This window comes from Cydia splendana, chromosome 24 (genome assembly GCF_910591565.1).
Source record: "Cydia splendana chromosome 24, ilCydSple1.2, whole genome shotgun sequence".
In the NCBI taxonomy this organism is placed as follows: domain Eukaryota; kingdom Metazoa; phylum Arthropoda; class Insecta; order Lepidoptera; family Tortricidae; genus Cydia; species Cydia splendana.
Window position 1 is genome coordinate 10,158,982 of NC_085983.1, and position 27,997 is coordinate 10,186,978.

A 27,997-nucleotide genomic window follows, 5' to 3' on the forward strand; every position below is an offset into this window, starting at 1 on the left:
TGATTTGTATAAAATTAGCCTTTCCACTGTGCAAATAAATTAACCTTATATTACATTATAAAAATTAACTAATTAAAATTAATTATTTTTATGTGCGTAAAACACTGATTCCGTATCATTAAACAGTTTACGAGCACTTTTGAAAAAACCTTGAAGCTTTTTCCACTCGTCTCCGTTGGCATTAATTTGGATTTTTAATGAATTTAGAGCTTTTTGCCAACGATCTTCGCGACCAACGGAAATCGCATCTGCCGTCTTATATACCTTTATTTCAACGTAAAAATCGCCGTCAAGGTGTTTCCGACGAATCACTGACCCATTGGCCACACGCGAACTCAGTACCGACGGCAGAACAACTGAAGCCTCCTTCTGTCCCGCTGTAGTTGCCTCCTCTTTTGTCAGCAGCCCGAACAAGTCGAAAGATTCATTCCACGGTGATGGCTCCTCATTTCGTTTCACAGATCTATGTAAGAAATAGTATAAAATAAATAAATTGTCCCAAAATAAAATAATGGGTTCTTGAATTGTAGTCCCAAACGACCTTCATAGCTCCATCATTTTTTTTTTAATAAAAAAGTGACTAGATAAAAACTAGGTACTTAACGCCAACCAATTTTTTGAGCAACAAAATTTCTCAAGAATCGAATGAAAAATGCTGAATTTTATACTAAATATTTCAAACAATGCTTACGTTTTAGAAGTAGACGCCTTCTGCTTTTTATTGTTAGAAGCTTTCGTGTCCCCCTCCGCAGATCTGAAAAATATAAATATTAGTTAATAATAGTTCGTGATAATTTAACTACCTTTGTATATCGAAATCAGATATATTATTTTTTCATTTACATGAAACACAAAGTTTAAATCACCTTTTCTGTGCAGGAGTCTTCTGTTTCTTTCCAGTCTGCTCGTTAAAAACCTCCTTTTCCTCTGAGTCCGATCTAAAGAATAAATAATATAAGAATTAATTATCACTCATAGAAAGAATATTTTTAATAGGAAACAAATGAAATTGTAACAATAATCATAATTACCTCTGTGCAAGGTCCTTAGTCTTGGAATTCTTCTTGCTTGTCATACAGGACATGTATTCGCAGGTTGAGTCATATTCTGAGTCCGACCTGATAAAAAAACAAAATTGTTATTTAAACTACCTATATTTGCATATACTTTGCAAAAATACAGTATTCAATAATTTAAAAAGAAGTTATGTAAAACTAAATGGTTAACTTACTTACATGGTTATTAAATTATTTGCACTGGAATAGTCTTCAAATTTAATCTTGATAGTTCTTCACCTCAGGATTGTCACAACAATAATGAATTATTTAAATTAAATTATAAAAAAATTAACCTTGCCGTCAAACGCTAGGGTTGTCACAGTTATTTTAAGCCTTAACTTTACTGCATTTAGTTTTCTTATTTCATACTTCTTTTAAAGTATTTTTAATTTATAAAGACTTGTTTGAAATTTTATGAAATGGTTTAATAGTCTTTGGAAGAAAAAAAAAATCATTTTTAAAATTAAAAAAAATCGGGCTTATTGCTAGATCGCCTGTTGTTTACCTCTAAGTTAATCAATTTTATTCTCTGTACTAGTTTATATAGAGTGTTCCGTAAAAAGTATTTGTATTGTATTGTATTGTAATAATAGGTGCTAATACTTTTGGACAAGGCTGTATAATTTACCTGTTGGTCCACTTCCCTGCTTGACCAAAATCTAGGTATAGCACGTAGATAATAACATCTCTGTAAGATCAAAATTGATGAAATATTGTGTTTAGTTTATAGTTCTAGTATTATTACGAGTTCAGTTTAACAATACAAAACCTTTTTTTTTTTTAATAGAAAAACATTATGGGTTTCAAATTTATAATTATAGACACTTTTTTTTTAAATTTATTATATAGACTTCCAGTTTGCATTCACAAAGGAAAGATAGACAAACATACATTCGTAATAAATGCTTCATGTACAACCCTATTCCCACATTGCATCACACTAAAGTTTCATGTTAACAACTCGTGTAAGTAATAAGAGTCTCAATCGCGGACCGACTCAAATGCATGCTCAGCGGTATGCACACCGGCAGGTTAAAGGTTCGAAATGTAATAGAGTAGAATTCCACTCACATATAATAATATAACTTTTTTTTTTACCTTTTACATTGAAATTAAATAGTATTCGATTTTCTTATTGTAATTTAATTAAATTAATATTATATTATAATAATATAACTTTTTTTTATTACTATTGTAATAAATTTTACTGTATAAATTCATATTAATATGTAATAATCTGTATCACTTAAAATGCAATAATCTAACTTTTTAATTCGAAAATCATCATCATCAGCAGTAGCATTATATTATCCTAAATGTCTTTATTATCAAAATAGAATAAAAATTATAAAAATATTGTTCAATTATTCTTTATATAATGTAATTTAGTTTTATACTTAATTACATAAAATATTATTTTATAGGGTAAGGTAAGCTCTACAAATTATAGAGAAATCGATGATGAAATTTTAAATAATGTTTTAAAATAAGTCTCTATTTGTTTTGTCAATTTTATTATTATTTATTTATAAAGGCTTCTAATAGTTTTTCATAAAATAATAGAGAAATGTAAGACCGTAAAGTAAATATTATATAGTTGTAATATCGACTCCATGGATCTAAACAACAATCTTTTACCGAGTAACTCAAATGCGTGCTCAGCAGACCTACAGGTTCGAAATGTAGAAGAGTAGACATTCCTCTCTCATAAATTTATTTTTACTCTTTGTATCTAAATAGAAAATAATATGGTATTCGATTTTCTTTATTTTTTAATAAATATGTTTTATTGCTAAAATAATCTGATTTAATTTTTTTAAATTCGAAAATGATAATTATCGTCTTATCATTTATATAATATGTTTATATTTATAATATAATAAAATCAAATTATAATGAGTGTAATCTACCATTGTAATTTGATTTTGTTTTATATTTCATTACATAAAAAAATATCTTCAAATCACAGAGAAATTAATTTTATAATTTGATATAGTGTTTGTTTTAAGTTTGTCTTTTAAATAGTGTTTTGTAGTAAATTCTTATCTATTTGTTGAAAACCTCTCTTTTTTCAAAAATTAAAGAAATATAAGTCTGTAAAAATATATACATATAATTGTAACGTCGACTCCATGGATCTAAACAACAATCCTTTATTGACGTCATACATAAATTAATTGAGTTTACCAATCAGAAGCTCTGTCCTACATCGCGCTTTTAAAGTTTTTGCAACTAACTGCATATATACATTTTTCAATTATGATTTGTCGGAGATCCCGCTGCTGTCAACCGGAGCTAGCTGGGTGATCCTAGCACACAAGTTTCTGCCGGGGACTACCTCCCTGGGACTTGCGTCTTGACATGAAGGCTGGCCACCTTTGTGTTGAGCTGTGCTATTAACCAAACATGCAATCGAACGAACAGGAGAATCCATCACTATGCCGGTTGATAGTGTAAGGAGGACCCTAAGCAAAGTACGTCAAACGCGGCTTTCTGCCGGGGACCGCCTCCCTGGGAGCTGCATCATGTCATGAGATTGGCCAACTCTATGATGTGTTGTACTTTATCACACACGGCAATCTAAAGTCTAATTTGTACTATAGACTGAAGAATGCTGTCAGATCCTCTGCCAGGGCTCATACGCCTTGGGGGTCTACGTGTTCACAGGGACTGATCAGCTCTGTGACATGGTGTGTTTTGTTGCTTTTAACAATTGGTAAGTCTTATTTAGAAATTAAGTTCAGTAAAAAAAAAAAAAATATCAATATCAAGATTTGTAATAATCACGTTTTATGATCATAGATTATTCTGATTCGGCTGTAATGCGTATTATCTAAGCATGTGACGTTTGTTTTCGTCAAAGTAAAGAGTGTTTTTGTTAAGTAACGTTAAAAATTGATAAGTGTAATTGAGAAATTAATTTCAGTAAGTAATAAATACATCAATTGAGATTTTATAAATAAAAATTATTTACACAGATCATACTGATTCGATTGTAAAGCGTATTCTGATTTAGTATCTAAGCGTTTGACGTTTGGTTTAGACAAACCATGTTAAGGCATTACAATTATAAAATATTTAATGTCAACGTTTAGGTTTTAAGCCTTCAGTACAACCTGTGTCCTTAAGGCTCATACCCTAGTCCAACAGAGGACTGATGTACCTTACATCCTGTACTTCGATTAAATATTTAAGTTTAAATGCTTTGACATTTTGTGTCTGTAAACTGCTACTTGACTTAAACATTCCTTATTTAAAACAATTTAAACGCGAATCGAGATCTCTAGGTGTCTAAGGGCAAACTGCTAAATCTTTCGTGGTGCATATTGGGTATTTTAGATCATTTAACCCTTTCTTGCCTTAACGAGACAGAAACCAAGCTGTTTATAAGGTCACTTACAACAAAAACTTTCGTAAAACGCATAGAGCGAACGCAGTGAGCGGCCAAATGCGGTTACACGAAAGTTTTTGTTGAAAGTGATCTTATGAACAGCTTGGTTTCTGTCTCGTTAAGGCAGGAAAGGGTTAAATGATCTAGAATGCCCAATATACACCTACTGGAAGCTTAGAGCATTTAATAACTGGAGTCGCCTTTAAGAGCTTACTCCTCTGCCGAAACAATTGTGCAAACTTTGGTATAGACTGACATGGCTATTTGTACGTTACGTACAAATCATGTAGAAATAGCAATACATTCGACGTCCCCTCCCCCGCGAAAATCGGCAGACTGTTTCGTACAGAAAAAAAGAATAGATAGTATAGAGGGGTCCTGTCATTGTAAATTTTGTAGTCACAGTAAATTTACTGCCATCTATCAACACACGACTAAAACTCAAAATGAAAACGTATAGAGTTATCAAAAAATGTATATATATGGATAAATGATTTTATTATTTTTATATCATTTTGATCCATGTTCATTCACTGATATCTATGTGTTAAAATTGTTAAATATGAAACGGTGTCGTCACGCCATCTAGCCGAGGATAGACTAAAGGTGTGTGCGCCATCTATTCGAGAATGACTTTTACTTGAATTCCGAGGCGTTTTTTCCTTAGACTTTATTCGTCTTATACGAAGTTACATATGTCTTTGGTACAGATAATGACAGCCATGACGTCTCCAGTTACTAAATGCTCTAAGGTAGAAAGTAAATTACGTAGACGTTAGCGTATAATGTCAGTTTTGACAGTCAGTGACTCATGTTACAGTCAACTGTAAAAATATGTGACGTTATCTATGAAAAGGGACCTTATTGTCGACGGCGCTTACGCCATTATTAGCGATGTTCCGATATAAATACAATGCCGCGCGACGCTATGTGGCGTAAGCGCCATCGACATAGATAATGCCCCATATGGGTGCACAAATCATCTCAAAAATATGTCCCATAGCTAATTTATGTCAGCGAATTAAGAACTATGGGACATAAACTGAAATAAATGTCATATACTAAGAAAAGGTGACCAAGGCCTCTTGAGGCCAGGGGGCGCCATAAGCCTTCAGTAAGAAGTGCATATACTTGGAAATATTTGACCTATGCCGCTGTGACCCGGTGGCCGAGTGGCTTAGGCAACTGCCGCGATAGCAGAGGACGCTGGTTCGATTCCAGCCTGGGGCACTAGAGGCCTTGGTCACTTTTTCTTAGTATGTGACATTTATTTCAGTTTATAATTTATATAGTAGTGTTTCTACTTGATAAAAACAAATTAAAATATTTTTCTGAAATAATTTAATTTGTTGAAATACTTTGTATGGGACATATTTTTGAACAAGTTGGCTACACCCATATTTTTACAGTTCACTGTACGGGTGCTTGTATTAAAAACAATTACCAATTCTTGCATAATTTTATTAACCAGATCATCGCTGCTTCATTCAAATTTTATTCATACAAATAAACCTGCATCCAAATTTCAGTATCCTGGGGGCTTAGAGCATTTAGTAACTAAGCCCCCAGGACACAAAAGCTGTAAGCTTCGTTGCCTAAACACGTTACTCGACTGAAAAGCTCTCTATTATATCACGATTGTATAAAATACTAATTTATAAACAGCTTTTGTAAATAATCACTAAACTGACTATAGTATCCTTTTTCCGTTTTGTCTTCGTTCAATTGTTTTTTCATAGAGCAGGCATCGTCCATCCACGGGTACATGCTCGTCGCTGGTATCTCGGAGCACTTCACGATTTCATTTCTGTAATCAAAAGTTAATAACTGAGTCAGTGTAGCATGAAGTGTAGCCCGCATACCGCATGTAACACCCCTGGAAATATTCATAGGCTACGGTGACCGGTTATCCCTGCCCTTTCTACCTATGCCCTTTCTCGGGGCCAAAACTATCTCCATACCAAGTTTTGTCCAAATCGGTTCAGCGGTTTAAGCTTCAAGAGGTAACAGACAGACACACTTTTGCATTTATAATATTAGTAGGGATTCCGTGCAATAAAGTGTAAAAAAATAATATACCCTGGGCTTGGCACCAAGAAGGAGTACGGCTGTATACTGTCTACTCCCTCTCCGTGGTCGCATAGCAACCGCGACATCCGGGAGTTTCGGATTTCGAACAGTTGCTCTGAAACATCAACAATAGTTATTTGTTTTACAAGGGGGCCAAGTTGTTTTTTAACCGCTCGTGCTAAAATTGAAAACTGTTCTAAAACTGGAATCTTAGCGTTGCGAGGGTTTCATTTTCATTCAAGGCCCGAGGGTTAAACAAATTTTGCCACCGAGTGAAACACAACATTTTTCACCACACCAATGCGAGGAAAACAATAATTGTAAAACATCAAACGAAATCAAATCCAAATGAAATTAAATATTTATTATTCAAATTCATCATTTAAAAGTCACTTCTACCAGCCTACATAAAGGAATCAACTTAAAATTTGCATCAAAAATTACTTTACACATATGTGAATAAAATGCAACTTTCTGATCAGTTTTTGAACAATCAAGAGAGCCTTTAAAGGTGTGGTGAAAAAGAATTATAATTACTCATTTTTGTTCTGATTGTTAAAAATTGATGTCTGAGGATCCGAAAGACTCATTGATATGACACTGTAGTCAATTTTGTAAAATAAAACCGGCCAAGTGCGAGTCGCACTCGCAAACGAAGGGTTCCGTACCATTATCTATAAAAACGGTCACCCATCCAAGTACTGACCTCGCCCGACGTTGCTTAACTTCGGTCAAAAATCACGTTTGTTGTATGGGAGCCCCAGTTAAATCTTTATTTTATTCTGTTTTTAGTATTTGTTGTTATAGCGGCACCAGAAATACATCATCTGTGAAAATTTCAACTGTCTAGCTATCACGGTTCGTGAGATACAGCCTGGTGACAGACATACGGACGGACAGCGGAGTCTTAGTAATAGGGTACCGTTTTACCCTTTGGGTACGGAAACCTAAAAATGGCTGCCATCTTGATTTTCTTCAATTTTGACCCGAAATTAATATCTGAGGATCCGAAACGCTCTTTAACAGAAATAAATAAATGAAATTGAAAAAAAAAACTGCAGCCGTCTTGAATTTATATTTATACATTATTTATTCCATCGCATCTAAAATTTAATTAAATTTATATTATATTACTTAATGAGCATACCTTCTGTGAATGATCCGGGATGCACCGAGTTCTCGTACCAGAACCGGTCTGAAGTCCGCCACCGTTTCATCTATAAACAATTATTTTCTTAATACTACAGATAAACTTTATTACATAAGCTAGAAATCTGATTCTAGCGGGCAAAACTTAATGACAGGTAGGGAGTACCATTATAGCAAAAAGAATAGATAGTATAGAGGGGTCCTGTCATTGTAAATTTTGTAGTCACTGTAAATTTACTGCCATCTATCGACACACGACTAAAACTCAAAATGAAAACGTATAAAGTTATCAAAAAATGTATATATATGGATAAATGATTTTATCATTTTTATATCATTTTGATCCATGTTCATTCACTGATATCTATGTGTTAAAATTGTTAAATATGAAACGGTGTCGTCACGCCATCTAGCCGAGGATAGGCTAAAGGTGTGTGCGCCATCTATTCGAGAATGACTTTTGCTTCAATTCCGAGGCACGTTTTTTCCTTAGACTTTATTCGTCTTATACGAAGTTACATATGTCTTTGATTATAGGAACCGTGCGCGTTGGAGGGTCTGCCATCTTGTGGCCTGAATCGGAAACTATAGTCTGTATCTTTAGGTATTTAAATAAAAGTAAACAAACAATTTTTACATTTTAACATTTATAGGTCCTAGCGGTAAGAGCGTGCGACTTTCAATCCGGAGGTCGCGGGTCCAAACCCCGGCTCGTACCAATGAGGTTTTCGGAACTTATGTACGAAATATCATTTGATATTTGCCAGTCGCTTTTCGGTGAAGGAAAACATCGTGAGGAAACCGGACTAATTCCCAATAAGGCCTAGTTTCCCCTCTGGGTTGGAAGGTCAGATGGCAGTCGCTTTCGTAAAAACTAGTGCCTACGTCAAATCATGGGATTAGTTGTCAAGCGGACCCCAGGCTCCCATGAGCCGTGGCAAAATGCCGGGATAACGCGAGGAAGAAGAAGATAGGTTAACCAACCAAATACAATACCGCCTATACTGTGTATCTTTAGGTATTTAAATAAAAGTAAACAAATAATTTGTACATTTTCGGGTAGTTATAACATTTATTGGTTAACCAACCAAATACAAAACCGCCTGGATCTGTCACTGAACGACCTGACTTTAACCTACATTATTTGATCATGTAATGTTTTCATCTACCCTCAACTGGCTTAAGGAGCCATTTGAGGGTAGATTTTGTTTAATTTTATTTAAATACCTAAAGATACAGAGTATAGCTATGCCAATAACATAAAATACTAGACCTGTAACACCAGGATGCAGGCCAGAGTGGGCCCGACGGCGGCGCCAGGCATGGCCTGCTCTGCGATCATGCCCGCGTGCAGATCTATGTCATCCACGTCGCGGTACGATGTTTGTAGCGATGACACTTGCTGAAATATTACACTATATTGACACTTGCTCAAATACTAGACCTGCAAGACCAGGATGCAGGCCAGAGTGGGCCCGACGGCGGCGCCAGGCATGGCCTGCTCTGCGATCATGCCCGCGTGCAGATCTATGTCATCCACGTCGCGGTACGATGTTTGTAGCGATGACACTTGCTGAAATATTACACTATATTGACACTTGCTCAAATACTAGACCTGCAAGACCAGGATGCAGGCCAGAGTGGGCCCGACGGCGGCGCCAGGCATGGCCTGCTCTGCGATCATGCCCGCGTGCAGATCTATGTCATCCACGTCGCGGTACGATGTTTGTAGCGATGACACTTGCTGAAATATTACACTATATTGACACTTGCTCAAATACTAGACCTGCAAGACCAGGATGCAGGCCAGAGTGGGCCCGACGGCGGCGCCAGGCATGGCCTGCTCTGCGATCATGCCCGCGTGCAGATCTATGTCATCCACGTGGCGGTACGATGTTTGTAGCGATGACACTTGCTGAAATAAAAGCATCAATCATTCATTCAAATATTACATTATATGTTAGTACAGATGCAGTAAATAATTATTTTCCATCGTATTTTCACGAGAACGAACTAGAATGTCTAGAATACAGATGTAGTGTACAATAATTTTGCATCGTATTTTCACGGAAACGTACGAACGTGTCTCGCTATTTCAGTGCGTCTCGGTGCAAAAAGTGTTGAGGTTGACTGAAGTAGCATGACGTGATTGTTTTCCATCGTATTTTCTCGGAAACGTTCGTATTTTGTCGTGCTAATTCAGTCAACCTCGATACTTTTTGTACCGAAACCGACTGTAATAGCAAGACACGTTCGTACGTTTCCGTGAAAAAACGATGGAAAATAATTGTCCACTACATACATTCTAGTTCGTTCTCATGGGTTCGAACTCTGACTCGCACCGATGATTTTCTCGGAACTTGTCAGAAATGTACCTTCGTAGTTGAAAAGACCCATACATATGTATGTAATTGGATTATAATTATAATATCTGGGATACCGAGCTTTGCTCGGGAAACATATAAAAACTCAAAAATGCGCGTTTTCCCAGAGATAAGACCTAGCTAGATCGATAGCAAATTTCATCGAAATCATTAGAGCCGTTTCCGAGATCCCCGAAATATATAAATAAACAAGAATTGCTCGTTTAAAGGTATAAATAATATATATAAAGTATACCAAATTATATAAGCACACGTTAAGGTCAGCTATATTTACGGAAGCTGTCCCAATAAAATTGAACACTAGCAATTATGCGCCAGTAAGCAAATCACAATATTATGCTAATTGGGATAAGAGCGTTTTCACACTGTCCGATCCGATATCGGATGTAGTGTAGTGATCCTACACCCACAATGCCCTGGCGTGTACTTGCAATGGCGCCCCGCGCCTAGGGTTACCAGATGTCAGGAATTTTGGCCGTTTGTCAGGAATGCGGCCGGAATACGAAAATTTCAGGAATTTTAGTGAAAAGTCACAAAATACAAGCGTCACGGAGTGGTCAGAAACAAGACAACGAAAAGGATTTCACCCCTTTAAGCAGAGGTGTGGTCGAACCTTAAATGCCTTTACTGGGATTCGAAGACGGGACCTCCTGTTTCGTAGGCAGGGTCACTACCGACAACAATAGTCTGACCGTTAATTTATTTATAAAAATCACAAGTTCTTGCAGCATGGCGCCGTCGGTCGGCATTTCATAAACAAACCTGACATTTAAAAGACATCACGCGATTTCATACCAAATTAATATTGTTAGGTAGTTTTTTTGTGTACATATTTTTATTTTTTTGTTCTAAAAAGTCAAGGTGATTCTGAATCTATACCTTCTCTTAAGGGGCCCACTGATTAACAGTCCGCCGGACGGTATCGCCCTGTCAGTTAGAACAAAATTTTGACAGCTCCGAACAACTCACAGGCCGATACCGTCCGGCGGACTGTTAATCAGTGGGCCCCTTTAAACTTTATCTGTTAAAGCAGCTTTAGACATTACTAAAGATAAACTGAAATAAATGTCATATACTAAGAAAAAGTGACCAAGGCCTCCAAATATTTTCTGAAAAATAATTTAATTTGTTCAAATACTTCATAGTATTACTAAAGATGTAGTGCATAATTGTGTTCCATCGTATTTTCTCGGAAACGTTCGTATTTGTCATTCTACTTCAGTCAACGTCAGTACTTTTTGTACCGAGACCGACTGAAATAGCAAGACACGTTCGTACGTTTCCGTTAAAATACGATGGAAAATAATAATGCACTACGCTCATTTTGGCTCATTCATGTAACATGTGTCTTTGTTTGTTTGAAAAGCAAATTACTATTGTACAGTGCTCACAAATATCTGAACACGCCTCTATTGTCATGGCGTTAGAGTGCGCGTTCAGATGTTTTTGAGCACTTCGGCAGCTCCGATATATCCGATGGCAACTGTGCTATCGAGTGCGTTCACGGTGTTCCACATATGAACATTTTTGCCTCAATCCTTACAACGAGCTCAACTCCGCCCCCCTCATACAAATTCCCAATTACGATCATCATCATCATCCTGGCGTCAATCCCGGCTGTGCCCCCGCGCGGGGCGCGAGGACCCGGGGTCCGCCTAGGAATTCCCAATTACGATGCATTTAGAATAGAATAGAATAGAATAGAAATGTTTATTAGGTCTTAATCTTAACGTTACAGTTTTAGATTCAGTATTCAGTTCAGGTTTATTTAGCTTATTAATAAAGTACCTCCTCCTTCATCCAATGTCTCAAGTCATCGAAATCCTTAGCAGTGTGCAGCCCGCAAAGCCGGCGGTACTCGTTGTAAGGGTACTCTGGGTAGCCCCAAGGCGCGCGGCCTTTCATTATGTCGGTACACTACTAAATCTAACTTTAAACTGTCGTGAATCATACTGCCGATTACATTAAGCTGATTTTACGGTTTCATTCACTCACGCAACATGTTTCGGAGAACTTAGGTCTCCATTTTCGGTCAGTAACAGTCAGCAGCGGTCACGATAGTCGCGCGCCGCGTACTGTCGCTCGCCGCGCAGCACACTGGGCGCGCGATGTGATATCCGGCGACGACATAACGCGAGTGACTGAAAATACTTGCAATAAATCTTAAAATTAGCTTAATACCTACTACTAAATCTATATACCTCCTCATTCATCCAATGTCTCAAGTCATCGAAGTCCTTAGCAGTGTGCAGACCGCAAAGCCGACGGTACTCGTTGTAACTGGGTAGCCCCAAGGCGCGGCCTTTCATTACGTCGGAGGATACTACGTCGGACGCGAATTGGAGGTCCCCGAGGATTCTTTCACCCACCTTGAAATAAGTTAAAGTTGGTGTTTACAAACTTGGATAATATATTATTGATACAAGGACCGAGCCAAACGAAAACAAAAGTAAGTAAGCTTAACGGCCTGGTCACGACATTGCGCGACTGGCTTTGGCTAAGGCGACAACCATAGGAGCGAGACCCAGCGATCGGCCCTTTCGTTTCCACCTATGGCTTTCGCCTTAGTCGAAGCCAGTCGCGCAATGTCGTGGCCAGGCCGAAAGGATCGACCCAAATGAAAGCTTGCAGCGTATACCCAGTGACGTAGATAATGTCTTGCGATTTGTCATTCATCTTGCTGCGACAACAGTGTGTCAGTGATCATCGTTTTAAGCAGCAGTGTGACCTATCCTTTAATCGATAAGCTTAAAAAACGATTCAAGTTTCCTACGCTCTTAAAATTATTGTGATATTTTCTACTCACGGTCCTCCTATGTAGATTAAGGGACCCTTTCGTCTTTCTTTTTCTTTCGTTTTCGATTCGGCAACGAGAACCCGAATAGATTTCTAGCTTCCTTTTCGCGAGGCGGATCATAGGGCCAAAACATGCATCGTGCCAAGACACGACATAGCAAGTGTCGCAACATGACACGGCGTCGTATCGTATAATTGTGTTTTTGCTCTTGCATCCTTTGGGTCTCCCGCTTCTTTTCCGCCAGCGAAAAGTGTGTGTGTGTGTGTGTGTGTGTGTGTTTAGATAAAAAGGTTTTTATTTTAATGACCATAAATGCTAATCTTACATCAGGATCCACCATATAATCCGCGGCGGCGGCGGGCTGCCTGAAGGCACCCTGCGTGACCTTTTCTATAGTATCGTTCACCGGCAGAGCGCCCGTCCTCAGAGTATAGTCTACTATGTTCCTCTCGTCCACTATCCTCCCGTTGTTGTCGTACATCCTGTGAATAAGGGAAATGTGTATTCGAAACTATTTCTTGATAGAGTCTGTGCGGAAACAGAAGAGTCCTGGAATGTATGAGGCCCAATACATTTCACGACTATTCTCTTTCCGCACAGACTCTAGAAGAAAGATGCGATCGGTAGGGATTCGCTTAGACCAAGAACCTATAGATCAAACTAGACAGAATTAAACCAAGAAAAGTCTGCAGAGATTTTGACAGCACACGCAGTACCAGTGTTATTTATACGTCATAATTTCATAGAGCCCCCCTAGAAAGGCGCCCTGTGTGACCTTTTCTATAGTATCGTTCACCGGCAGAGCGCCCGTCCTCAAAGTATAGTCTACTATGTTCCTCTCGTCTACTATTCTCCCGTTGTTGTCGTACATTCTGTGAATAAGGGATGTAAGTGGCATTCCATCACAGAAGGCTTATGTATTGCTTAAATCCGTTGCTGTTAATATAATAAGCTACAAAAAACATTAGAAAACTAAGGGATTCAGATTGAAGGTCATTGGAGTGGGGTAGCCCATTATTACCTGAGCCTCCCCTCTTGCATGGTGTGGAACCATCGGTACGCCATCACAAACTCTATGCTCAATCCTGGTTCCAACTCCTCGTCATAGTCGTCAACATGTCCGTACGTGTTGAAGATCACACCCTGCTTCAGCAAGAAGTCGTATCCTGGAACATTAGGAATTGGGAATGTGTGTAATTCTTTTGGAGATGAGATGACGTTTTAATAGGATATCGCAAAACTTCTACAAAAAAATTGAGATTAAAATTTCGTCTTTGGAGGCCAAGACTCATTTTGGGTCATCGCGCCAACCAAGTAAGTAGAGTCGGACCAAGTAAAGTCTGCAGCGGATTTGATAGCCCACGCAGTGCAAGTGTTATTGTAAACGTCAAACTTTATGAAATTATGACGTATAAATAACACTTGCTCTGCGTGGGCTATCAAATCCGCTGCAGACTTTTCTTGGTCCGACTCTGAGTAAATTTCGTCTGATTTTCAAAGTAACACTTTCGCTTTCACAATTAATTATTGCACAATGTCATCATGCGTCCAGTTTTTTTGTAAACTACAGAAATAAGAGATTTTCTTTTCTTAATCTAAGGCTGCCTTTCCACTGAGAGGAGAGAAATGAAAGGAGGCATGCGGGAATCAGCCAATAGCACTGATTTTCTTTTCCGCTCCACTGGAATACAACCAGTGCCAGTCTCCCTCTCATCTCCGCTCATCTGTCTCAGCGATAAGGGAGTTTTTAGCAAATCATTCCGCAAAAGACAGCATTAGGCTCCAGGTGTAAACCACTCACCCATGAGAGAAGGCATGAGCTCATAGAAATTATCTGCTGCCATACAGCGATGTTCAGGTCTCTTGCTTCAGCGAACAGCTGGTCATCGCTCCAGCAGGGATTTAGCTGTTCCAGGCGTCTGCACTAGGCTCCAGGTGTAACCAACTCACCCAAAAGAGAAGGCATGAGCTCATAGAAAATGATCTGCTACCATACAGCTATGTTCACGTCGCTCGCTTCAGCAAATAGCTGGTCGTCGCTCCAGCAGGGATTTCTTTTCCAGGCTTTTGCATTAGGCTCCAGGTGTAACCAACTTACCCATGAGAGAAGGCATGAGCTCATAGAAAATGATCTGCTGCCATACAGCGATATTCACGTCTCTTGTTTCCGCAAACAGCGAGTCATTGCTTCAGCAGGGATTCAGCTGTTCCAGGCGCCTGCATTAGGCTCCAGGTGTAACCAACTTACCCAAGAGAGAAGGCATGAGCTCATACAAAATGATCTGCTGCCACACAGCGAACATCTCTGGTTTCCGCAAACAGCTGGTCATTGCTTCAGCACGGATTCAGCTGTTCCAGGCGTCTGCATTAGGCTCCAGGTGTAACCAACTTACCCATGAGAGAAGGCATGAGCTCATAGAAAATGATCTGCTGCCACACAGCGATGTTCACGTCTCTTGCTTCAGCGAACAGCTGGTCATCGCTCCAGCAGGGATTCAGCTTTTCCAGACGCCTGGCGATCTGATTGTGGTTGCGTATGAACCAGAGGCCGAAGAGATTCACGCCCAGGATCGCGTTGATGCCTAGGTTGGCTGGGATAAACAAATATTGTTATAGTATACCTGTAACTATATATTTAATATTTATTGCACAAAATAAAACTAGTGTCCAAACGAAGTTTCGGTGCCGATTTGGCCAGGTTTCGGTATAAAAATCATGTTTCGGTCGAAGGTCCGGTTTCGGCGATAGACAATAATGGTTTTCGTAAAGACTTGAGTAGTGGAAGACTTCTTTCATACCGAAGGTCGTGTTTTTTAACCCCGACCGACGTTACCATGTTCGAAATATCATTCGATATTTATCAGGCCTAGTTTCCCCTCAGGTCAGATATAATACCAGTCGCATCATATCTAGTGCCTGCGAAATCGTAGCAACAATTGTCCCGGAGATTAGATGGAAAATAAATACCCGAGTTATGGCACCTAGTCTCTCCCAGCTGTGGCTTGTTGAGCAAGCATACGGGGGCCCCGCTGGGGGGCCACTCCTTGCCCCTCAGGAGCTCCGTTTGTATTCGGCCCCCGACCCCCGCCTTGCCCTTGCGCATATCCGCTTCGTTGTTGCCATACATTATGGAGAGGTCTATCAATGGAGGGGATGTGTTGATCTGGAACATGTTACAATTGGAACATTATAACAGGTATTCACCATCAAACATACTACACACACATGCAATTCATTTTCACAGCCCCCCCTAAACTAAGCGTCTCCCGAGCGTCAGCGTTTAGTCGTCTCTATGGCTGCTGCTCGACGCAACGTTGGCGACGCCATTTTCCATAGCGCTGACTAGACGCCGACGGTCAAAAGTCACTAGCGTAAGGTGGCTCTTAGACTTCATAGTTCGTGAAGGATAGTGTGTTGTTCTCCTAACAACAGACCCATCCATACTTTCTCCAGTTGACGCCGTACACAAAACGTAATGACGTCAACAGGAGAGCAAGGATTTACCTAAACTCTGCATATCTTTATCTCTTTATTATGATGTCTCATCCCAGATGTTAAATACACGGTTCGATTAGCCTAATAGAAGACGAAGACACCCAGTTTATGGAATCTCAAAGAGCTGCAAATGCTGTTTTCAGTGATCGATATTAAACTTTCATGAGACATATTTTAAATTGTTTATATACGACAACGGTTTCACTCACTTGAATTTTTAGTCGCTATTGGCGACATGTTTCGGGCCCGTCGGGGGTCCTTCCTCAGGCTCGAGTGCTCGCGCAGTTTTCAGTGGTATAAGAACATTTAAGTATTAATCTTCTGGGTGGCTGGAAAAGCCGTAGTTGTACTATAAAAGCGGCGGATGCAGCTCGCAAGCCGTGGTTTACTGACTCCTGGATTAGCCCATCTACTACCAGATCGGTCTAGGTTTTAACAGCTGTATTGGACAGGTTGGGTAAAAACGGTGGGTAAATTTATACAAGAACATTGTAAACTTAAGTACCTACCCTAGAAGGTGGCAAGCTCGCTGGCGCACATCCTAACATCTGGTACGTGATGGGTGCGGTCAGATTCAGACAACGGACGTTGCTTCTTCGCAAATGTACGTCGTCGTTCGCCACTCTGAAATAACGAGTGATTACCAGACATCGGATTTACGGGGGCAAAAGAGTTCCTATATCGATACACTCAATGGGGTTGGCCGGTCGAAGTATTTAGCAGATGGCGCCAGCATATGTAGCTTGCCCTGTCAATCCCTAGAATTGCGTCCTATTCTTGTTTTATTAATAGAATGTTATGCCCTGGATGCCAGCCCTTTAAGCCAAATCTCATAGAACTCAACTAGAGAAAGGGGCAAGCTATGATGGCGCCATCTATGCAAACCTTTGACAGTTGCCAACCCCATTATGATACTTCTCTCATATGCTAGAGAGCAGAGACCAATCCAAAATTTATTTTAAAAATTGTATCTGTGGTATCCCCTTTGTTACCGGAACGGTATACACCTCGGATCAACTACTCCCGCTGCCGTACCTCCGTAAGTCCGTAGTGAATATAACTTAGTTGACGGTATAATACAGAGACGACACGTGTGCGTACCTGATCGGGATACACCTCGGGTCTACCGCTCCCGCTGGCGTACAACAGTCCGTAGTGAATATAACTTAGTTGACGGTATAATACAGAGACGACACGTATGCGTACCTGATCGGGATACACCTCGGGTCTACCGCTCCCGCTGGCGTACAACAGTCCGTAGTGAATATAACTTAGTTGACGGTATAATACAGAGACGACACGTATGCGTACCTGATCGGGATACACCTCGGGTCTACCGCTCCCGCTAGCGTACAACAGTCCGTAGTGAATATAACTTAGTTGACGGTATAATACAGAGACGACACGTATGCGTACCTGATCGGGATACACCTCGGGTCTACCGCTCCCGCTGGCGTACAACAGTCCGTAGTGAATATAACTTAGTTGACGGTATAATACAGAGACGACACGTATGCGTACCTGATCGGGATACACCTCGGGTCTACCGCTCCCGCTGGCGTACAACAGTCCGTAGTGAATATGACATAGTTGACGGTGTCGTGTAGAGAAGTCACGTCGCCGGTGAGGAATACGCCCAAATGCGAGGTGAGCTGCGTGTAGTGCTCGCTGGAGCGACGCCCGTCGGACATTATCGCCACCCTGAAAACAGAACATTCATCATCAGAGACTAGCTTAATATGTCAGGGTGAATGCTGGGTGTGATGTGGTCTCAGCCTGCTTATAGAAAACTGACAATGTTTATATTTCAGGGTGAATCAACTTTTATGTCACTAGTTCCTGTCTCCTGGGTCACTCTTAAAATACTAGTTATTTCGTATTTAAATGAACCAAACTTGAATTTTTAGGTAGTTATAAGGCCTTTTCATAATAGGACATCTACTAAGCACGTTTGTAGAACATGGTACAGCAGCTCTTCTAAGAAACTATGCTACTATTGTCTCCTGGCTGATGGGACAGAATAACAACAAGAAATAGCTGTTGATGATTCAACGTAACGTTCTTGGAATTCCAATTCAAGTTCAAGTGCACTAAAATATTCTTCACGCAAATGTTCCATTATGATTCCTATAACACTTTAAACTCTCGCGTTTTATTTATTTATTTATTTGTACACATATTTAATTACACAAACTGGTCTACCGCGATATCATTTCATTGTTTTTACCTTAGATTCCGACGTTTCAGCTGAGTTGCACCAGCTGTGGTCACGGAAAAACAATAAGTACTTATTGCTATATAAGCTGAAACGTCGGAATTTAAGGTAAAAACAATGAAATGATATCGTGGTAGACCAGTTTGTGTATTTAAATACATTATGATTCCTGCCGAATAAGAGCAATGTTCTTAGCGAGCTCATACTTTTAGAAAGGGCTCGTCCGGAAATCATGTGATCAAATTTGACCTACTTTTGACCCTGTGATGATATTTGGTGATTGTAACGGAGATAGCCGCCACCAGTGGGGAGACACTCCTGACTTCGGGCAAACTCGGTTCCGTTCGGCTCAGCATTGCTCCGAGCAATTATTAGGGTTGACACAACTTGACGTCCCTTTGCGTGCACGACCATAGATAAGATAATGACTTGGATTTTGACAACCCTAAATAGCCGAAAGGGATAGAGCCATAAGTTAGAAAGGGATATCATGGTTCGACCCTGAATCGCTGTCAAACTTCGGTTTTGTAGAACGTGTCCCTTCTTTACGGTAGTACTATTTCTTATTCTGTGGCGCCACTACACCCTCAACTGGATGAGGGGAGTAAGATGATGAGCTCACACGGAGTATGTGTGTCATACCTACTAAAGGTTTTATTATAACCTTACTAGCTTTTGCCCGCGACTTCGTCTGCGTGGAATTAGTGACAGCAGCTAAAGTAGGTATAGCGCCTGGATAATGCTAATAGCAATCATTCAATTCGCGCATTGCTTACTTCAATTATTAGGCAATTCATTAACTCTTTCAATTCCACCCCCTTTGCACTCTCTTCAGGGATGATTTCCGACATAAAAACTATCCTATGTCCTTCCCCGGGACTCGAACTATCTCTATACCAAATTTCAACTAAATCGGTTCAGCGGCTTAAGCGTGAAGAGGTAACAGACAGACAGACACACTTTCGCCTTTATAATATTAAATATGGATACCTGATGTCTCTAACATGAGGCAGATCTGCCCCGTCCTTCGCAGGACGGGCCGTATAGTTCCTCCCAAACACAGGGGGTAGTAGACGGTAGTAGGGGGTGAGGGTGGCCCCTCGAGGGGGGTAGCGGGGGTTGTTGCACGAATAATCCATGCGCCGGCGCTCGTCGGACTGACAGTCGGCTACTTCTAAGGCGCACCAACTGTAATAAAGATGTTAATACGTAATTTTATAACATAATAGACCTTGGTACATAGTAGGGCTTCCAATACCGGGATCCCGTCTGTTTAAGCGCATTTTTCATTACCGGTTTTTTTAATCCATTATCTGGCATCATGGGAGGGTTAAATGATAGTTATTGCAAATGGCGATTATTGTTTAATATGTTACAGTGAGCTTTTTTTATCATAAAACTCAAAAAATGTATGCGTTTTATAGTCAATACCGAGATCCCGGTATTGATGAAGACAGTTTCGGTATTAATACCGGTATTGAAAGAAGTCCGGTACTTGGAAGCCCTAGACTACATAGCCATCGCATTCTATAGTTCGTTTTTTTTTAGCATTAGAAAGAACTTGAAAGAAGGTAAGCGATCTTGACATGTCTTTTAATTGAAAAACGCATTTCAAAAATCAGTAACTATTACTTATGAAAGCAGAAGAATATAAATGATCGTATTAGATTCATAATTGTTACGTATTTGCCGTAACTTATTTTTAAAATGTGTTTTTCAATTAAAAGACTCATCAAGATTGTTTACCTTATTTCTAATGCTAAAAAAAACGAACTATAACGCCTTGACAATAGAGGCGTGTTCAGATATTTGTGAGCACGTTGGCCGCTCCGATATATCTGACGGCGACTGTACTAAATGCTTCATTTATATCTTACCATGCTCATAAGTTTGTAAAGAAAGCTGTTTGTAACTTTATAAACGTCAGCTGTCGCTCCGTTGATGGACTGAGGACCGGTCGGTCGGTTTAAATTTCAAGCTTTTGTATTGCTTTTGACATTTGGCCCTAATAATAGATAATAAATAAATAAATATTATAAGGGTATTCTTACACAAATTGACTAAGTCCCACGGTAAGCTCAAGAAGGCTTGTGTTGTGGGTACCCACTTAAATACATAGAACACATCCATGACTCAGGAACAAATATGTGTGCTCATCACACAAATAAATGCCCTTGCCGGGCTTGAACCCAGGACCATCGGCTTCACAGGCAGGCTCACTGCCCATTAGGTCAGTCACCGGTCGTCAGATAGACACTATAAAAATGTTTTCACCACACCAGCTCGGAAAGGCTTACTTTGCACTTCAAAAACTGATAGCAAAGTTGCATTTTGTTCACATGTGAGGCAAAGTAATCAAATGCAAATTTCGAGTTGTTTTCTTATGTTTGCTGGTAGAATTGACTTTTAAATGATGATTTTGGATGATAAATATTTAATAACATTCATTTGGATTTGATTTGGTTTGATTTTGTTTGATATTTTACATTTAATATTTGCTTTGGGTTGGTGTGGTGAAAAATTTTGTGTTTCACTCGGGGGCAAATTTTGTTTAACCCTCGTGCTTTGAAACCCTCGCAACGCTCAAGATTTTATTTTTCGAACCACTCGCTTCGCATTCAATTTTGGAATTTTTCGCTTGCTCGGGTATCAATATTAGCACGAGCGGTTAAACAACTTTGCCCCCTTGTAAAACAAATAACTATTAAGTTTCTTTTAAACCGACAAATATGATTACGGTTGATTCGCTATAACCTTTATTACTTACGGTATAAGGTTCAATCTCCTCACATCCGCCTCTCTCTGCGGCGTCACTCGCTCCCCAGTGAATGTGTCATACAACGCTCCTTCTATCACTCTCACTATCATTATGAATATTATCATTAATAACATCATCTTCAGTTAATTTGATGTTTCGATTACATACAATAATTGTATTAATTCATCTTGGCTAGGCCTATACTCTGTATCTTTAGGTATTTAAATAAAAGTAAACGAAATGTACCCTCAAATGGCTCCTTAAACCAGTTGAGGGTAGATGAAAACATTACACGGTCAAATAATGCATGGTATAATAATATACTCCGCCTGGTACTCCATTCCCGTCTTTTCTAGGTCACCTAACTGACACGGGCCTACGTCATCATGCGACAGCGCTATATGATAATATGCGATAGCGCTATATATAGCGGCCATGTTGTTGTGACGTAGGCCCGTGTCACTCTGGGAATGGAAGACCATGTTTTATTAGACTATGAATGTAGGTTAAAGTCAGGTCGTTCAGTGACAGATCCAGGCGGTTTTGTATTTGGTTGACGGTTGGTTAACCAATAAATGTTATAACTACCCGAAACCCACTGATCAGAGCAATCGAACAGGGCTATAACCGCGAAAATCGAAGTTCGCAAATTGCGGGGATTTTTCTCTGTCACTCTAATTACGCCTTCATTGGAGTAAAAGAGAAAGATCCCCGCAATTTGCGAATTTCGGTTTTCGCGGTGGCCGCTCAGGATGCGTAGCCAACGTAACAAGTGTTAACGCTCTGTAGCGAACGAAACGCAACTCTCACTGTAGGGTCAGACCAAGAAAAGTCTGCAACGATTTTGATAGCACACGCAGTGCAAGTGTTACTTATACGTCATAATTTCATTGAAGTTTGACGTTTAAAATAACACTTGCACTGCGTGTGCTATCAAAATCGTTGCAGACTTTTCTTGGTCTATCTCTAGCACTAGTGTGGAAGAGTGATAGAAAGAGGTGACTATATACGTAGCGCTAACGATTGGCACGTTGGCTACGCGCTCTGTTATTTTAAAAACAAAGTTTAAGTTTGATTATTCAATAAAGTCCGGTTACAGTAACAAAATAGCCTGTTCTGATCACTAGTAACGTCTTGCACGTACTGCATGACTGTAAAGGAAATCTCATCCAACGAAGGTTCCATAATTGCCCGCTGTTTCCTTTTCACAGAATGGTAATTAGGAGTTTATAATTGTAACTACATATTAGACTCGTTAGCGTTGGTAGCTTAGCGGTAAGAGCGTGCGACTTTCAATCCGGAGGTCGCATGTTCAAACCCCGGCTCCTACCAATGAGTTTTTTGGAACTTAATGTACGATATATCATTTCATATTTACCAGTCGCTTTTCGGTGAAGGAAAACATCGTGAGGAAGAAAAAGCCCCTTTCCGAATAGAAAAAAGGGTTTATTATTAGTAAACAAAAACAAGCTGACATTTCCTTGTATATCGTAAACCATTGATTAATAACCGTATTTCTAACTGATATTTAATATTTACACAATAAGTAGCCATTGTACGTAGTTAAATACAAATGTGCACCTTATTCAGTCGTAATAAGGTCACTTATATATTACACGCAACTATTGCCAAAGAAGTGAACGCGATGACAGCTATTCATTAGAACGTTTTACTTCTCTCTCGTTTATACGCGACGACACGGGGACGACACGATAAAAAAACGGACAAGTGCGAGCCGGACTCGCCCACCGAGGGTTCCGTACTTTTAGTACTTGTTATAGCGGCATCAGTAATACATAGGGTCCCGTTTTTACCCTTTGGGTACGAAACCCTATAAATGTGTACATATTTATGAACTCGACTGTACCATCGCCCACTGTTAACTGTACATCGCTGGACCTTATGCCTTTTTTAAAAAGGTCCACTGATGTACAGTTAGGAGTGTTAAGCTTAGAAAAAAAAAGTGGAATAATTACTGTCTTGGGTGAGACTTGAACTCACAGCCTCTGGATCGCTACTCCAGCGCTCTGCCATCTGAGCCACCAAGACCTCATCCATAGCCAGCAAATCTTTCCACCATATTGTGGGTCAAGGGGACTCTAGCGACATCTACCGTAAGAGATAATTTTAGAGGTAATTTATTCTAAGATCCGGTATCCGGCCTAACCGGCCATTAATTTAACATCCGGCCGGATACCGGGTAGTGACCTACTATCCGGCCGGATACCGGATAGTATCATTGCTCGATTTCGTAGTAAACAAAAAAATTGGAATAAGAAACAGTCACGGTCATAATCGTACTCGTTTATTATTTTAAATCCATTTAAACATTCCACTCACTTGCACGCGCACTCATTTCGAACCTAGAAATGAGTCCGCGCGAATTTTCACTACGAAACAGGTCAAAACCTGCATAATGCGGACCTGAAAAACCGAAATGTAGGTATAGTTCCGCCGGCCGAATATTCGGCGGCCGGATACCGAATATTCGGCCGATGGTCAGGCCGAATATCTGGTATCCGGTATCCGGCCAAACAACTATCCGTTGCATCTCTAGTTAGGAGTGTTGCTGGTTGTACAGGCCGGGGTTCGAACCCGCGATCTTTCCATTTCTATCGTATAGATACATATCTGTAAGTCAAAACAGCCTCGTGCTTATTACGTTCTTCGCTTATTTCGATTTGATAAATGTCAGAACATATTACACAATATGGCGTATGGCGTGTCAATGGTTACTCTTGACCACTAATTACTTATATTAATATATAATTATTTACAACATAATAATTATTTATAAGCGGTGGTGGCCGAGTGGATCTGACGTCAGACTTTCAATCCGGAGGTCGTGGGTTAAAAGCCTGGCTCGTACCAATGAGTTTTTCGGAACTTATGTACGGAATATCATTTGATATTTACCACTAGCTTTTCGATGAAAGAAAACATCGTGAGGAAACCTGCATACATCCGCGAAGAAATTCAAAGGTGTATGTGAAGTCTCCAACCCACATTGGGGCAGCGTGGGGTCAATAGCCTAAACCCTCTCGTACTTGAGAGGAGGCCGGTGCCCAGCAGTGCGGACGTATATGTATAGGCTAAATTATTATTATTATTTATTATTATTTACAACATACCAATAGTACATTATTGTCGAGGTTCGGAAGTAGCTACTTGCAGGCTGAGGATTCGTTTTAAACGGACGACCTTGGGAGTCCGTTTAATTGAATCCGAAGCCAGCAAGTAGCCTTCCAGCCGAGTCATATATAGTGCTTTTCTCAAAAATGGTGCAAGAAATATAAATATCATAGAAATATTTTACAAAAGCAACGTTCTTACGTATATATTTTCACAGAAAAAAGTAGAAACAATTGAAAAATTAGCTTTGCCGCCTTTTTATTTTTTTAATAAAAAAATAGAAGTGTATTTTTCTGCCGAAAATACGTCAACCTATTTGAGACAGCTAAATAGTCGCGGTACTAATCATCTGTTTGGCTGTTTAATGGGCCTGTGCCTTCATTTGATATGGCCATTTCAAGTTTTAAAAAGTTTGGAACTCTACAAATAATGGAATTTGTATGCAACATTGCAGTCCCAAAATCGAGACTGCAATGTTTTTAACTTTTTAATTTTTGACTGACCATAAACTACGCGCTTCGCGACCTATTTTTTAAACGGCAAAGTCGACTTTGCCGTCCATTTTTGAGAAAAGATAATTTAGTATGTAGGCGGATAGGTAGGATTGTCAAACTAATTTTGGGAGCCACAGTAAATTTACTGCCATCTTTCGACAGATGATTAAAACTTTTAGAACGCCATTTGACTTAGATCCTTGTTCTTTCACTGATACTGTGATTCTGTTAAATGTCTAAAAGTGTCGTAGTATACATTTAATTCGATAGCTTGACGAGCGTTCGCGTTTGCGTTAATATCTATTTTTGTATGGGATTTTGAACAGCGGCAGCGCGCCGAGCGCGTTTTGGAAACTCAAAATCCCATACAAAATGACACTTAATGCAAACGTGTACGTCACGTCACTCTACCAAATGAAGTACAGTCGCCATCAGATATATCGGAGCGGCCAAGGTGTTCATAATATCTGAACACGCGCCCTAATGCCTTGACAATAGAGGCGTGTTCAGATATTTGTGAGCGCCTTGGTCGTTCTGATATATCTGATGGCGACTGTACCTACTGAATTTCGACGCAAAGAGCAAGATTCGAACCTGCGATCCAGCAAAAGTATATGTCGGAAAATCGTGGGCGTATCATACTATCGGATGCACATCAGAACCTTCAATCGTGGATGACGAGGGCTTGCAATGAAATACGTTATTGAACTCACAGTCTACTGGACAAGACTGATTACAAATCATAGCACACGTTACATTTCTTATCTTAAGCAAACCAGTGGATTAGACCCAGGAACCGCTACAGACGTCATCTTCTCCCGTTCGTTCTCTCCTGAAGATTTATTGACAGCATAACTTCAATTGTTCTGGATTTCATTTGTTTTGACAGCGCACTCTATGACGCCTTGAGAGCGCTGGTGGCCTAGCGGTAAGAGCGTGCGACGTTCAATCGAGAGGTCGCGGGTTCAAACCCCGGCTCGTACCAATGAGTTCTTCGGAACTTATGTACGAAATATCATTTGATATTTACCAGTCGCTTTTCGGCGAAGGAAAACATCGTGAGGAAACCGGACTAATCCCAATAAGGCCTAGTTTACCCTCTGGGTTGGAAGGTCAGATGGCAATCGCTTTCGTAAAAACTAGTGCCTACGCCAATTCTTGGGATCAGTTGTCAAGCGGATTCCAGGCTCCCATGAGCCGTGGCATAATGCCGGGATAACGCGAGGAAGATGATTCAGAATGATAGTGAGAGTGATAGAACAGTTGCAATGCGTGGGCTATCAAAATCGCTGCAGACTTTTCTTGGTCTAACTCTATAAAATTACATAGCCACGGTCATTACTGTCATGTTACCCATAACGGATGTGAACTTTAGTGCTGCCTTGACCTGACAGTGGCATTTGTGCTGACCCCACACTGCGTGTAACAAATGCCTACTGACGTTTCACACTTGTATTTTATGCTTTAATAAAAATCTTTAGCCAAATATTTTTTTATCAAATGCTACGAGCTTTACAGGGTGGAACATTTCTAGGGACTGAGCTAAAAGGATAGTGTTATCTAAATGATCTACAATCGAGTTATTATAATCGTAAAGCTGGATTAGAATGTAAGTCAAAATCATTTAAATGAAATATTTTTATATCAGTGACAACCCTACAAAGTTATTTACATTTTAAATTGATACATGGCATGTTATTAATGGGATCTACTTGCTAGGGTTGAAACATGCAGATCTTTGCACTAATGTTTAACAAACTGTATCTCAAAAACGATTAGAAATATGAACGTAATGAATAAGTGAAAAATAAAGTACGTGGCCTAAACAATTCCCCGTTTGCGTAAAAGTCTCTCGTTCTGTACGGTTACCATCAGTACGGTTACCATCAGTTTGTCACTGACATAAACGCCGTCGAAAACGTAATTTACTTTGTATACATCCCGTTTGCACTAATATGCGAGTGCGAGCGAGATGTATAGAAAGTAAATTACGTTCTCGACAGCGTTTATGTCAGTGACAAACTGATGGTAACCGTACAGTTTGTCACTGACATAAACGCCGTCGAGAACGTAATTTACTTTCTATACATCTCGCTCGCACTCGCATATTAGTGCAAACGGGATGTATAGAAAGTAAATTACGTTCTCGACGGCGTTTATGTCAGTGAAAAACTGATGGTAACCGTACTGTTCCACCCGATATACTATTCACGAGTCCCTGTGGGTTTTAAAGGACATCTGGCAGTCGCTTTCAAAAAAAAATCGGGCAAGTGCGAGTCGGACTCGCGCACGAAGGGTTCCGTACCATATAAAAAAAAAAACATAAAAAAAAGCAAAAAAAAAAACGGTCACCCATCCAAGTACTGACCACTCCCGACGTTGCTTAACTTTGGTCAAAACTCACGTTTGTTGTATGGGAGCCCCATTTAAATCTTTATTTTATTCTGTTTTTAGTATTTGTTGTTATAGCGGCAACAGAAATACATCATCTGTGAAAATTTCAACTGTCTAGCTATCACGGTTCGTGAGATACAGCCTGGTGACAGACGGACGGACGGACGGACGGACGGACGGACGGACAGCGAAGTCTTAGTAATAGGGTCCCGTTTTACCCTTTGGGTACGGAACCCTAACTAGTGCTTTCTCCAGTACTTGAGCAAATTACAGTACTTGTACAGATAGTGCATAATTATTTTCCTTCGTATTTTCACGGAAACGTACGAACGTGTCTTGCTACTTCAGTCAGTCTCGGAACAAAAAGTACTGACGTTGACTGAAGCAGCATGCCAAATACGAACGTTTCCGAGAAAATACGATGGAAAACAATTATGCACTACATCTACAGTATTCATATTCATATTCATATTTATTATTAATAATGTACACATACATTACACGTCAAATAAGTACTAGTTGAGTTGAGTAAAGGACATACAGGGTGGCATATTGTTGATTATATTTTAACAAACGCAATTTATCAATGCCAAGGATGATATAATTGAAGATAACTAATACATTTAGTTTCAGTTCATGGTTATGTTGTGTTGATTATAG

General features: G+C 39.8%; 2 protein-coding genes and 1 non-coding gene across 3 annotated transcripts in view; 1 reads left to right on the plus strand and 2 right to left on the minus strand.

Annotated features, from left to right (window-relative positions):
* The window catches only part of LOC134802477 (catenin alpha), a 100,356-nt gene that overhangs the window by 46,866 nt on the left and 25,493 nt on the right, over window positions 1-27,997 (plus strand). The window lies entirely within an intron of this gene.
* LOC134802131 (peroxidase-like) lies at window positions 688-21,451 on the minus strand. Its single transcript, XM_063774724.1, has 17 exons — window positions 21,327-21,451; window positions 19,550-19,747; window positions 17,866-18,045; window positions 16,854-16,968; window positions 15,817-16,012; window positions 15,243-15,440; window positions 13,871-14,015; window positions 13,175-13,331; window positions 12,254-12,421; window positions 9,284-9,412; window positions 7,667-7,736; window positions 6,529-6,634; window positions 6,141-6,256; window positions 1,687-1,744; window positions 1,032-1,118; window positions 867-938; window positions 688-754 (listed from the first exon to the last, which is right to left on the minus strand). The coding sequence occupies exons 1-17, from the start codon at window positions 21,449-21,451 to the stop codon at window positions 688-690; spliced, it is 2,187 nt and encodes a 728-aa protein (XP_063630794.1).
* Trnaa-agc (transfer RNA alanine (anticodon AGC)) lies at window positions 23,294-23,366 on the minus strand. The gene has a single exon. It is a non-coding gene; the product is annotated as a tRNA-Ala (tRNA).

Bases quoted from the DNA above. Each gene is read 5' to 3' on its own strand.
- LOC134802131 (XM_063774724.1), bottom strand. From the start codon at position 21,451: ATGTTATTAATGATAATATTCATAATGATAGTGAGAGTGATAGAAGGA. The intron at 16,969-17,865 runs GTACGCATACGT...TCGTTATTTCAG, and splicing joins CCGAGGTGTATCCCGATCAG to AGTGGCGAACGACGACGTAC. The intron at 7,737-9,283 runs GTCTAGTATTTG...AATTGTTTATAG, and splicing joins CCTGCATCCTGGTCTTGCAG to ATGAAACGGTGGCGGACTTC.